The 13,312-nt window shown below is 47.6% G+C and overlaps 2 protein-coding genes across 2 annotated transcripts in view; both read right to left on the minus strand.

The window, feature by feature from the left end:
* LOC147098990 (galanin receptor 2b-like) overlaps nucleotides 1–3,248 on the minus strand; it is a 59,400-nt gene extending 56,152 nt beyond the window's left edge. The window contains exon 1 of the mRNA XM_085969506.1: nucleotides 3,160–3,248. The gene's annotated coding sequence lies outside the window, so the exon portion shown is untranslated. The remainder of the gene's footprint in view (nucleotides 1–3,159) is intronic.
* Nucleotides 1–13,312, minus strand: part of mei1 (meiotic double-stranded break formation protein 1) — a 247,894-nt gene that overhangs the window by 15,648 nt on the left and 218,934 nt on the right. Inside the window, exons 27-30 of the mRNA XM_085969507.1 lie at nucleotides 10,797–10,975; nucleotides 10,106–10,187; nucleotides 9,076–9,182; nucleotides 3,160–3,291 (exon numbers count right to left, since the gene is read on the minus strand). Of these exons, the coding sequence (XP_085825633.1) occupies nucleotides 3,160–3,291; nucleotides 9,076–9,182; nucleotides 10,106–10,187; nucleotides 10,797–10,975 (500 nt within the window). The remainder of the gene's footprint in view (nucleotides 1–3,159; nucleotides 3,292–9,075; nucleotides 9,183–10,105; nucleotides 10,188–10,796; nucleotides 10,976–13,312) is intronic.

Here is a 13,312-nt window from a genome sequence, read left to right on the forward strand (position 1 = left end):
GGGCGAGGCGGTCGTCGGGTCCGGGGGCCCGGTGGCAGTCGGGCGTGGTGGGTAAAATGGCGTCTCCCACGAGGTAGGACAAAATGGCGGAGAAGATGGCTGCCCCCATAACTCACATGAGGCACTATTGGGGTCGGTTGCCTTGATCAAAGATGGCCACCCCCATGACTCACGTGTGGGGATACTGGCCTCAGTTGCCGTGAAAGAAGATGGCCGCCCCCACAGTTCGCATGAGGCACTGCTGGCCTCTGAAGATCCGCTCCTGCAGGCCTTAGAGAAGTGGCCTTTCTTCCTGCAGGTTGCGCAGGTAGAGTTCCTGGCTGGGCAGCGCGACCTCGGGTGCTTCTCCTGGCCGCAAAAGCAGCCGCCGGCGGCCCGATCGCGGGTGCCCGATGTCGGAGCCGGTACCGGGGGTGGCGGGCCCGGTCGGGTCCGGGACGCCGACGCTGAGGTAGGTCCCAGGGGCGGCGCTGCGAAGGGTATTGCGGTAGGGGTCGGGCCCGAGTCCCAGGGTCGCGAGCAGTACCTGGAAAACGCCTCCTGGTCCTGATGGGCCACCTCCAGGGAGAGAGCGAGGGCTTCAGCTTTGTCCAGGTCGAGGTCTTTAGCTTCAAGCAGTCTTTGCCGTGAGTAGTCGGACCGTAGGCCTTTCACAAAGGCATCGCGGATATTATCTTCCGTATTTTCAACAGCCGTCACCGCTTTAAAGTCACAGTTCCTGCCGAGTGCTCTTAGCGCCCGTAAAAATTCAGCTACAGACTCTCCTGGCTGTTGCGGGCGGGATCTTAGGAGGTGCCTGGTGTACATGTAATTTACCGGGCTGCGGTACTGCTGTTTCAGTAGGTTGATAGCGGCCTCGTATGTAGTCGTATCCTGGATGAGTGCGTATACTCTCGGGCTCGCTTGGGCGTTCAGAAGTCTTAGTTTGGATCTCTGCGGGGCGCCGGATTCTTCCAGGTAGGATTCGAAGCAGTCCAGCCAGTGTTTGAAGTTGAGGGCTGAGTTTGCTGCCTGTGGGTTTAGATCCAGGTACGGTGGTTTGAGGGCTTGCAGCCAAGCCGGCTGGTGTGGCTGGTGTAGCCCGGTGTCTGAAAGCTGCTGTGGCTGTGCTTCTGGGAGGGCTTCTGGCTGGCCAGTAGTAGACATCTTTAAAATTTAGTCAATAAAATTGATATACCTATCAATTCGTCCAATAAAAAGCGACGAGTTAGGAACGTAACTAAAGGTTTTTATTGACTAAATAACAGAGCCCACCCTCGTGGGTGATCGGGTCCAACAAGGAGGAATACCAGCCAGTCGACTACCTTTATACCTGGGCAGGTAGGTGGAGCCATGGGCGGAGTCGGAGGTGGTCAGCCCAGGTATAACAGCGCGACAAGAGGCGACCTCGTATCGTGATACAACAGTGATAACGGTGATAACAATACAACAGTGATAACTATAGTGTAACGATAAAAGTGGTTTACCACACAGTGCAATGGAGATAGTGTTGGGGAATGAACAGGTAGGGATAGGGAAAGTGTAGAGCTATCCTTGAACTCTGCCACTTGGTTTTGTCTCTAACATAAAAGCTGGGAACTACACCATGCATATTAGGCCAGCTGACAGGAAACCTTATTGTGGTGTAACAACATAGAGAGGAGAAACTTCTAAAAAAAAAAAATTCTCAGGCAGTGGACGTTGCTAGCAATGCCAGCATTTATTGCTCATCCGTAGTTGCCCTTGAGAAGTTGGTGGTGAGCCTTTTTCTTAAACCATTGCAGGCATGTGGTGAAGGTGCTCCCACAGTGTTGTTAGGTAGGGAGTTCCAGTATTTTGACCCAACGATAATGCAGAAACAGTTAAGTCGGGTCGGGACATATTTATGTGGCTGGTTCAGTTGAGTTTGTGGTCAATGGCAACAGGCAGGATGCGGATGGTGGGATATTCGGCGATGGTAATGCTACTGAATGTCATGGGGAGGTGGTTAGATTCGCTCTTGTTGTAGATGGTCACAGCCGGCAGTTTGTGTGGTGCAAATGTTACTTGTAACTTATCAGCCCAAGCCAAGGTGTTGACTATGTCTTGATGCATGCGGAAATGGACTGCTTCATTATCTGAGGAACTAAGAATGGAGTTAAACACTGTGCAATCATCAGTGAGCAGCCCCACTTCTGACATTATGATGGAGGGGAGGTCATCGATGAAGTAGCTGAAGATAAGCTGAGCCTAAAACATTGCCCTGAGGATCTCCTGCGATGTCCTGGGGCTGAGATGATTGGCCTCTAACAACTACAACCATCTTCCTTTGTGCAAGGTATGACTCCAGCCCTGGAGAGCTTTCCTCCTGATCCCCATTGACTTCAGTTTTACTAGGACTCCTTGATTCCACACTCGATCAAATGCTGCCTTGATGTCAAGGGCAGTCACTCTCACCTCACCTCTGGAAATCAGCTCTTCTGTCCAGGTTTGGACCAAGGCTGTAATGAGGTCTGGAGCCAAGTGATCCTGGTGGAACTCAAGCTGGGCATTGGTGAGCAGGTTATCAGTGAGTAAGTGCCAACTGACTTTGCTGATGAATGAGTGTGGGCTGATAGGACGACAATGACGAGATAGTGAAGAATCAGCTAACTTAGTGTTAATAGGTTTGTCAATTAGTCTTTCAGTTCTAGAGTTTAATACATCAAAAACAACAAAATGCAAGAGGGTGGTTATTTTGCAATTTAATTGTCAAGATTGGGGAATATGTTGATAATCTAGAGGATGATTGTTGTTATTTATGATTTATAACAAAATTATAAATTAATGCGAAGACTGTTTACAATATTGCGATAAATGGAAAATCGGTAGAAACCTCCCCCTGCCACCCTGAGTTTTGAATTATTTTAACTATAACCGTTGATTCTGTTCATATGGTTTTGTCCAATTTTTGTTTGTAGCAGACAGATGTTGTCAGATATTCGGGCTTTATCTACACATTAGCTGTCATGTCCTTTTAAAAACTGTTACTATTCTGAAATGTCAGCAAATCTATTACAGATTCATAAGAGGTTGCACAACCAGTTTATCCTTGCCAACTACATTTAGATTAGGTAGTGACGCAGTCAACAGAGCGTAACATTCTTGATGGAAGCTGCCACTACGATAAGCTAATTGTTAGTACATCTGAACATACTCCACCTGCTTCAAAAAAAGAATCAAGGCCTCCGCTGTGTCACTGCTCAACTCTTCCAATTTTAGCTCTGCTGCCATCTGTAGGACCCGTCTCACATCAGACTCACAAAGAATATTCTTGCTGTGGTATTTCAGAAACTGTCAAAACATAAAATAGCCATGGTTGATAAAACACCCATAAATTGGTCATCCAGCCAAAATAATTATCAAAGAGCATTATCATGATTGCAGCTAATAGCCAAGCCATTAACATTTTTGGGGGGGTCTGCATGTATTTTTCAATCCTTAATGCATCAAGCTCAGGACTTAGTGTGTAGAATGTACACAAAATGAATCCACGAAGCTCTTACAGTCTCTCTCATCTCGGTCATCAGTATCAGCAACATTAACTCAAATTAGATGCCATGCACTTGCCAATACACAATGCTGTAACAAATTGGTTTAATAATATTCCACTGGGAAAAGGGCTGGATCTGACGTTCATTTGTTCTAAATAAAACTGATTGGTTTATTAAGAAATTTAACAATTTATGTTCCCCAAAATGCACTAATTGCCTAATTTTCCTGTAATTTCTGTAGCTTATCACCTCAACATTGCAAACAAAAGATAATTCCAGGGGGAGAAAAACTACATAATTTTAATATGCACTCATTGTATATTTATTGAAGGTTTTTTTGTACAATATAAATAGCAGGTTTAACTCCCAGATTCATTTAAAAGCGGGCTTCTGGTGGCTGCAAGATGGGCAGTAAAGCTTCACAATGTTACAGAAGCATATCACCTCAAAGGAGAACATAAGAAATAGGAGCAGGAGTAGGCCAATCGGCCCCTCGAGCCTGCTCCACCATTCAATAAGATCATGGCTGATCTGATCCTAACCTCAAATCTACTATCACTCTACATCCCTCCCGAACTCATGTGATCTCCTGGGAGAGGCGAAAAACCAGATAAAAAACCCAATGGCCAATTTGGGAAATTCCTCTCCGACCCATCTAGGCGATCGAAACTCGTCCAGGAGATCACGGTCCCTATATTTTCTACAGTACTTACCTTCTGTAAAAGGTGATCTCCACCCCAGCCAGGAACAGGAATAGAACCATCTCCTGAAATCTAACACATAATTAGAACACAAGAAGTAGGAGCAGAACCAGGCTACACGGCCCCTGGGCCCGCTCCGTTACCCACAGGGCCATGACCGTTCCGAACATAGACTCATGTCCAATTTCCTGCCCGCTCCCCATAACCCCTAATTCCCTTTACTTCTAAGAAACTATCTATTTCTGTTTTAAATTTATTTAATAATGTAGCTTCCACAGCTTTCTGGGGCAGCAAATTCCACAGACCTACTACCCTCTGAGTGAAGAAGTTTCTCATCTCAGTTTTGAAAGAGCAGCCCCTTATTCTAAGATTATGCCCCCTAGTTCTAGTTTCACCCATCATTGGGAACATCCTCACCACATCCACCCGATCAAGCCCCTTCACAATCTTATATGTTTCAATAAGATCGCCTCTCATTCTTCTGAACTCCAATGAGTAGAGTCCCAATCTACTCAACCTCTCCTCATATGTCCACCCCCTCATCCCCGGGATTAACCGAGTGAACCTTCTTTGTACTGACTCGAGAGCAAGTATGTCTTTTTTTAAGTATGGACACCAAAACTGTATGCAGTATTCCAGGTGCGGTCTCACCAATACCTTGTACAACTGCAACAATACCTCCCTGTTTTTATATTCTATCCCCCTAGCAATAAAAGCCAACATTCCATTGGCCTTCTTGATCACTTGCTGCACCTGCATACTAACTTTTTGAGTTTCGTGCACCAGGACCCCCAGATCCCTTTGTACTACAGTACTTTCCAGTTTCTTGCCTGAAAGGGTGGTAGAGGCAGAGACCCTCATCACATTTAAAAAGTACTTGGACATGCACTTGAAGTAGCATAACATACAAGGCTACAGACCAACAGCTGGAAAGTGGGATTAGGGTGGATAGCTCTTTGTTGGCCAGCGCAGACAAGATGGGCCGAATGGCCTCCTTCTGTGCTGTAAATTTCTATGGCTCTATGAGGCGATTTGTTTTTTTTAAATCTTGCGGCCTCCTTCCTTCACAGTTCTTGGTTGTGGAAGACTATACCACCACCACACCTCCCCCCTCAACTGGAAACTTGTGCCGCAGTATACAGCTTTTGGGACAAAGCCAGTGCCCTAGATACACCCCTAGTGGCATGGGCGCCCACCATTAGGCTGGTAATTACGAGACCTCCCCGGATCTTGCAAACATTGGCAGGGTCAGCAGCAGCGGTCCCGGGCAGAGCACCTCAGTATCTCTAACGAGACTCATCCCCCCAATATTTTGTAGAAGTTGTGCTCTTTTTAACAAGATGCACAAAGACATCGTTTATGTAGAATATTTTGTCAGATTGTGGGGGAGTGAGATGCAAAGACAATTACCTGTTCCATGGTGTAGGCTTTGGGTGGCAATGTTATGTTGGTTCAGAATCCTTATTTCAGACTTGGACTATAGCCCTTTAACTTATTGAGGCCAATTTTCCTTCACCTAACATCCTGTGTGTACCAGTTTCCAGCGTGGTAGGATGAGGAAAAAGTGGAAACCCAATGGCTTAGACATTTGGGGGCATTGCACCCCTTATTCGGGTGCTAAACAGCATCCTAAGCCTGCAATATGCCAGCAGGAAGGGCACATTCATTACGAGCCAGAAATGTGCCGCCTGCCATATTGGTAAAGTCTAAAAATTGGTGTGCATGCCCTGAAGCAGGCATTAGGACCTTTCTATATGCAAATAAGAGACCCAACGCCCATTTGATACCCCCATAGCAGGACTGGTTTGCCCTGTGCTGGTTGCACTCAATAAAACCATGCCTACATGCGACCAAATAGGCGGTGCTTAAAAGGGACTGCCTATTATGCTGCAACCGACAAGTTAAGTTTTTAAAATATACTTCCTGAATGTAGAACTGGGAGGACCCCATCTTAAAAGAATGCAGACCACTACTAGCCGCCCTCCACAACTCGCTCTTCCCCCAATCGCCACTCCCACAACCCACTCGATCGGTGCTTCCCCCCCCCCCCCAGGATCACCGCTCCCACATTCCCTTTTGCAGTATGGATGCCTCCTTTGGGATCCTATTGTACTTGTGTTATTTGGAGAAACAAGAGGAGAATGAGGAACAATTTTTGAATGGTAGGTTAGTGAGGCAACTTCGTAGGAAGAGAACCTCTACCTGTCAACACAGCACAATTGGCTACAACACAACTGATTCAGAAGCAATGCAGTTGGAGGTTCCAATTCACAAGGGAGGCAGTAACAACAGGTTACAGAAGGACCTCCAGCCAAACTCCAGGGCAGACACACTGGGGGAGAAATTGGGCTTGGTAGTACTTACTTTTTGGGTGTTAGGAGGCCCCTTAAGGTTCCAAAATGGCATTTGCAGTGCGCACGCACACTACTGATGTGAAGTGCATCGGATGCCATATTGGTAAAGGGGTTAGCGCGCGAGCACCTAACGTTCACCAGAAGCATGAAGAGCAGGCAGATCATGATGTCAATCAGCGTGCAATGCTGATTTGACACCAGCACTGCCATTTTAGAGCTCCTGGTTCCAGCCTACACCCCCTCTTAAGCTCGCACAGCTGAATATGACAAGCAGCATGAAGGACCCTCCCACCTGCACTATTTAAAGGGATCATCAATTACTTATAGGTTAGTTGCTGGTTTATTTCTTCTGGCTGTTGCTACAATTCTACATATTTTGGGTGCTATCTATAGTTGTTTCAAGTTTCAAAAGTCTACTGGGAGTGGTGTGACAGGTGCTGAAGTACTTTTTGCTGACTGCAAGGCTTCTGCACAAACTAGTTGCTCCCCGGCAATGGAGAAATTACTCTTGGAACTGAGCATGACTAGGAGAATGAGCAGCAGCCACGCAGAGCAGGTAGAAGAGGGAGGAGGGGGAGAAGGGCTCTCAGCAGGAAGCCATATCTGCCCAGGGAGCAATTCTCCTACCTGAACTTCAGCGACGACCAATGTTTGAGATGTCTGCGCTTCACTAAAGAGGTCGTCACTGAAATCTGCAAACAGCTGCAGCCACAACTCCAACCTCAGAGCAGGGCAAGGACAGCATTGCCAGTGGCCGTGAAGGTGACCGTGACTATGAACTTTTATGCGTCTGGCTCCTTCCAGGCTGCTGCTGGAGATATAAGCAACATCTCGCAGTTTACAGTGCGCTGCTGCATAAGGGGCTCTCTATGCAACTTCATGTCATTCCCTCAGGAGAAGCAGGCGAAGAAGGATTAGGTATGAGGATACCGTCACCTACAACGGCTTCAGTCCCGCCAGTGGCCACGGCCTCAGCAATGGCTCTTCCCATAATGGCCAGCACCGTCTCCTCTATGGGGGTTAGAACATGCAGACAAGCCTCTCCCCCTCCGGTTAGTTCCTGCTGCCTCCGGTTGTGCTTCTCTGCAAGAGAGAGGGAAGTGTGTCAGTGAGTGTGGTGCAATATGTTTGGGTGATGTGGCTGCCATGGTTGAATAGCTGGAAGTGTGTGCATGCTGTGAAATGTGAGTGTGAAGCTTGCAAGAGTGCCAACTGTATGAGGGCGAGGTGAAGCATATGAGGATTAGGTGCGAGTCCTGCTTGATAGAGATTGTTGGTAGGTGAGTGATGGGGGATGCGGTGCATTGAGCAGTGCGTGAGGCTAGAGGTGCAGTTGGTAGGATATGGCATTTGAAGATGCATTCACTGACCTTGACCACTCATGTGAGGTCATTAAACATCTTGCGGCACTGCATCCAGGTCCTTGGGGCTATACTCCTGGCATGGACCTCTGCAGCTATCTGTTCGCACTGCCTTCTCATCGTGTGTCTGGAGGGCCTCCTGCCCCCGGAGGGATACAGGACATCACTTCGCCTTTCCACCTCCTCCACCAAGACCTCCAGTGCAACCTCCAAAAACTTGGATGCCCGCTCTCTCCTATGGTTTGCCATTCTTCATTCTTTCCCAGGTCAGATTCACTGGTAGAACGACTCCCAGCACCTGCTCCAGCCACAATGCAGCTCCCTTTAAGAGATGCAGGCTAACTTTAAGTAGTGCGAGTTAGTAACGATATTGGGCTCCCTGCTGATGTGTGCAGCCAATTAACAGCAGGGGTAGCGTTGGCTGCACACAGAAATCATGATAATTAGCAGGCAGCACAGAGCTGCCTGCATGCCACTGAACGGGCACGGGTTAATCGTGCGATCCCCGCGCCCATTTTCGGGGCTAACCAATTTATCCCCCAGTGTTGCCAATAGCTGTGGAAGCCACGTTGAACATTTATTGCCTTGGTTTCTTTCCTTGGAGATCAGTATCAGTCAGTCTGCAACACATCATTGTATAAAGCAGGTGACTGATGCCTAATTTGCAAGAATAAACAATTACATCACTTTCTCCCTGAGCAATAGGGAAGAATAGGTGAAAGTCCTTCATGTCCTGATGGAGCCTGATCATGTATCAGTTTCAGTTGTCCTGTTGCACCTGAAACCAGCTGCTATCTTCATACAGTGTATTTCACATCAATAGCTTTTAATCAACTGTCATCACTGATTGCACATCAAGCTTATTAGTATTTATAAAGTGCTCAATTTAAATGAGAAGACGTAACTAGCTCACCGATCTGGATTAACTGCCTGTACAAGAGTTTTTCAGTTATAGCCTTTATCAAGGCCATAACGAGCTAGAGATGTTTTTGACTAATTTTTATCAACACGTTTTTCTAGTAAAACAGAAGGTTTTCTGCTGGGCTTGGTTGCCAGCTTACTCGCACCTACTTTTTCATTAAAACAAACTCACAGTATGCATTAAACATGAATATTTCCTTATCTGGTATTCATTTAAGTGGAATCTGCTGTAACTCCTGTTCCTTACCAAAGCAAAAAGTCTGAGGAATCCAGAATTGAGAAGACAGTTCTTTGCCGAATTCACCAATGTGAAAAGCAGGAATCGACTCCAGGGCTGTGACATCACATGGCAAACTAAACAAACCGCATATTGTTCAATCCACTCAAAGTACTTCTTCAACATAACACGCTCTTTCACATTCAACTATATTGCATGTTAACTTAATGTGTACAGTCAGACGCTTTGCCACTGTACGGTTACTAGACCTCTGTGCTAACTTCCCTTTATGCAAGTCCCAGAGGGAAGGGTAACAGGAGGGGACCCCGCGACCCTCAGGACTGCGGAGAGGCCAGGAGCCCCCCTGCTCCTCCTGGCTCCACATCATTTTTTTTACCGTCTGGGTGGCAGATGCTTCCCTGCCGCCTCCACGACAGGAAAACCAGAGTGGAGCCAGCGCCTGTTCCGCCTAGTGAAGCACAATTAGGCACAGGGGTCCTAAAACAGGCTTTAGGCCCCCTCACTAACATATGCAAGGACCCCAACGCTTGTTTTAGGCGACCGCTGGGAATGGCTGAAAAATCACCTGACCCAAAATCCTGGAACTCCCTTCCTAACAGCATTGTGGGTGTACCTACACCATATGGACTGCAGCGGTTCAAGAAGGTGGCTCACCACCATCTTCTCAAGGGCAATTAGGGATGGGCACTAAATGCAGGCCTAGCCAGCCAGCGACGCCCACATCCCATCAATTAATTAAAAAAAAATTGTCCTTCAGGTAGGGGACATAGTCCTGCAGAATTGGTACTTTTTGTCTCCCTTTCTACCACATAGCGGGTACAACAAAGACCAATTTCTACCTCAGAAAATCCTGAAAATACACATCAGGTGTATCACCATCTGAAAGAGAAAAGACAAGGTAATTTAGGTTCAGATCCTTCGTCAGCAAGTGTAACCTATTTTTTTCCCGGATGCTGACACACCTGATGTGTATTTCCAAGACTTTCTGTTTTTATTTTACATTTTCAGCATTCAGTTTTTCTTTATATTTTAACATTACCTGTGGCCTGGTCCCTAATGTGTAAGTATTCCACCAGTGCTTCCAGACAACCAGTTGCAGCAAAGACAAGGAAATCATCTCCCTGCAATTCAAGTTACAGCGTTTAACAGAACTGCCAAATGCACCCATCCACCCATTAGTGTAAATAACTACTAAATTTCAGGTGTTACACCTTCGGGACATGGGTGCAACAGAGCTGCCTTGCTGCCCCCAACTGAAGCCAGTTTCAGGAGGCCCGAAAGTTCAAGCTTCATCAACATAACTTGGACGAGCTGCTAAGCTCCACGAGCAAGCCAGGCCAGGAGTGAGTAGTAAATGGGAGGGAGCGGCCACACCAAAGTGACCGACAGGACACTGCACTATTTTCCTGGGGCCAGGAGGAGCATTCCTGCATCTCCTGGCCCCACAAAAAATTCTACGCCTTTTCTGGATGGCCTGCAGTGGTCCCTTTAGTTGGTTAGGCTACTCACCATCTGGCACAAATGGGCAGAGTGTGCACCGTGCAGACTACTAAGGACCCAATATGGCGGGCAAGAAGCGCACGCATACTACGAACTGAAGAATTGGGTAAGGTCAAACGAGAGAAGTCCTTTACCCGTGCCTAATTACGTCTGCACTGATTATGCAGACACAGATAGATAACAAAGAGGATACTCAGGATTTTGCTTTTTTTGTGTGGCAATATCTTTACCTGAACTAGAAAATTCTGCAGATGGAAGAGGAGCAATAAGACCTGTTGATAAGAGAGTGGATATAGTACAGCATCCTGATCTTGTAGCGGACGATTCCTGGTGTTAAGGACAGTAACAGCGAGCAGCGGAGATATGAAGTTGTGTCTCAGGACTGTCTTCAAAAACTGAAGAATACATACTGGGGAAAAAGTCAATGATAAATCACCATTATTTTCAATTTCAGGAGAAATGTATGATCTTTTATCAGGTCGGTAATGCCAGTATCTGAATCATAGAATGATTCGGCCCATCGTGCCTGTGCCGGCTATCTAATTAGTCCCACTCCCCTGTTCTTTCCCTGCAGCCCTACAAATTTTTCCTTTTCAAGTATTTATCCAATTCCCTTTTGAAAGTTATTATTGAATCTGTTTTCACCGCCCTTTCAGGCAGCATATTCCAGATCATAACAACTTGCTGCATAAATATTTTTTTTCTCTCATGTCACCTCTGGTTCTTTTGCCAATGACCTTAAATCTGTGTCCTCTGGTTACCGACCCTTCTGCCAGTGGAAACAGTTTCTCCTTATTTACACAATCAAAACCAAGATTTTGAACACTTATCAAATTTCCCCTTACACTTCTCTGCACTAAGAACATCCCAGTTACTCTAGTCTCTCCGGGTAGAATTTTCCGGGGGGGTTTTTTTTTGACAGTGGGTTGGGACTCCGCTGTCAACCCGTCGCCACATGCGTTTCACAAATGTCGGGTCTGCCAGAACTGAGCAGAACCAACACACGGCGGCGGAGGAGGCAATTGAAATCATTAGTGGCTTGTTTACAACCACTTAATGCTTTTTTCCCAGCTTTTTGATTTTGACAGGTCAGCCACCGGTTTTCCGCTGTGCCTAGACCTTGTCAGTGAAGCAGAGGGGAGAGGTGACTTACCATTATTTCAACTGATGAGTTGACAACTTCAAATGTCAAGTCAAAGCTCCCAGCTGAATCAGATTGTGATGAAATATTCCATTCATCACTGCCTGTGACTGTGGTTGGTTTCAGGTTTCAGTTCCCTTACCTCAGTTCCGTCTCCTCACCATTGTATTGTATATTGTAATGTATTGTGTGTAGGGCTCCGCCCATACCTGGCCCCTATGTAAGAAAGCTCAGTCTGGCCTCATATCCAGTACTGCAGACCTCCAGATGGAAGATACCTCTCTCCACTGCGTGTTACCTTCTAAGTTAATAAAAGCCTTGTTTTGTTTCGCTAACATCGAGTCTCGGAATTATTGAGGCACATCAATTTTATTAACTTATTTTTCAACACGATGGATCAACTCCTAAAACCCGAATGTTTGGATTTGGACCAGCATGCTTCGGACGCATCAGCACGCTTCGGACACTGGTTTATGTGTATGGAATTCTTCCTGGACAATTCCGCAGCCGTCAAAGACGCTACGGACGCTGCGAGTATGAAACTCGGAATTCTGCGGAATTGGGTAAGCCACCGGGTTTACCCCCTCATCCAAGACGCCGACACGTACCTGGCCGCCTGCGACATCTTAAAGGCGCATTACCAGCAGCCTACGAATGAGGTGTATGCTAGGCATCTGCTCGCTACTCGCGCACAGCGACCTAGGGAATCGGTGGAGGAGTTCCTAGGCACCCTGAAAATGCTTGGCAAAGACTGCAAGTGCCAAGATGTAAAAGCCGCAGTGTACACTGACGAGCTTGTTCGCGATGCCTTCATCACAGGCCTCAGCTCCACTTACATTCGGCAGAGACTGCTGGAAAAAACGGGATTGGACCTGAAACAGGCTGCGGACACCGCGCGATCCCTGGATGTGGCCCAGAGAAACTCGGACGCCTACTCTTCAGCCCGCGCCGTCCACGCCGCCACATGTGCACCAAGGGCGCCGCCATCTTGGAAGGCATCTTCCCCGCCCGGCAGCCCGACACCGTCGGGGCCCCGCTCTCCCCCCAGAAGCCCTACGACAGCCGCGACGCGTCGGGGACCCAACTGCTACTTCTGCGGGCAGCCAAAGCACACCAGAAACCTGTGCCCGGCGAAAGGCACCACCTGCTTTAAGTGCGGTAAGAAGGGGCACTTCGGGAAGGTGTGCAGAGGGAACCCCGCCGGAAAACCCGCCACCGCCGCATGTGCGCCGTGGGAGCGGCCATCTTGGACGCCATCTTGCCCGACCTCATGGGGTCCGCCATCTCATGAGCAGACAGCGTGGACGCCATCTTGTCTCGGTCAGGGCCCTACAGTGGCATCGGTCACAGTGGACCAGACCAGGCCGCACCCGCTATCCAAATCAATGGTGGACATCGAGGTAAACGGGTGCCGGGTTAAATGTTTAATTGACAGTGGAAGCACGGAGAGTTTTATCCACCCTGAACTGGCACAACAACTCTCCCTAAAGGTGGTCCCTACTCAGGGTACCATCTCTATGGCTGATAAAACCCAGACATCGACCATTCTGGGTTACTGCACGGTACAATTGTCCGTTAACGGAACTGTATACGATAATTTTAAAG

This window comes from Somniosus microcephalus, chromosome 28, assembly GCF_052327205.1.
Source record: "Somniosus microcephalus isolate GS21.2 chromosome 28, FLI_Smic_1.0, whole genome shotgun sequence".
Taxonomy (NCBI): domain Eukaryota; kingdom Metazoa; phylum Chordata; class Chondrichthyes; order Squaliformes; family Somniosidae; genus Somniosus; species Somniosus microcephalus.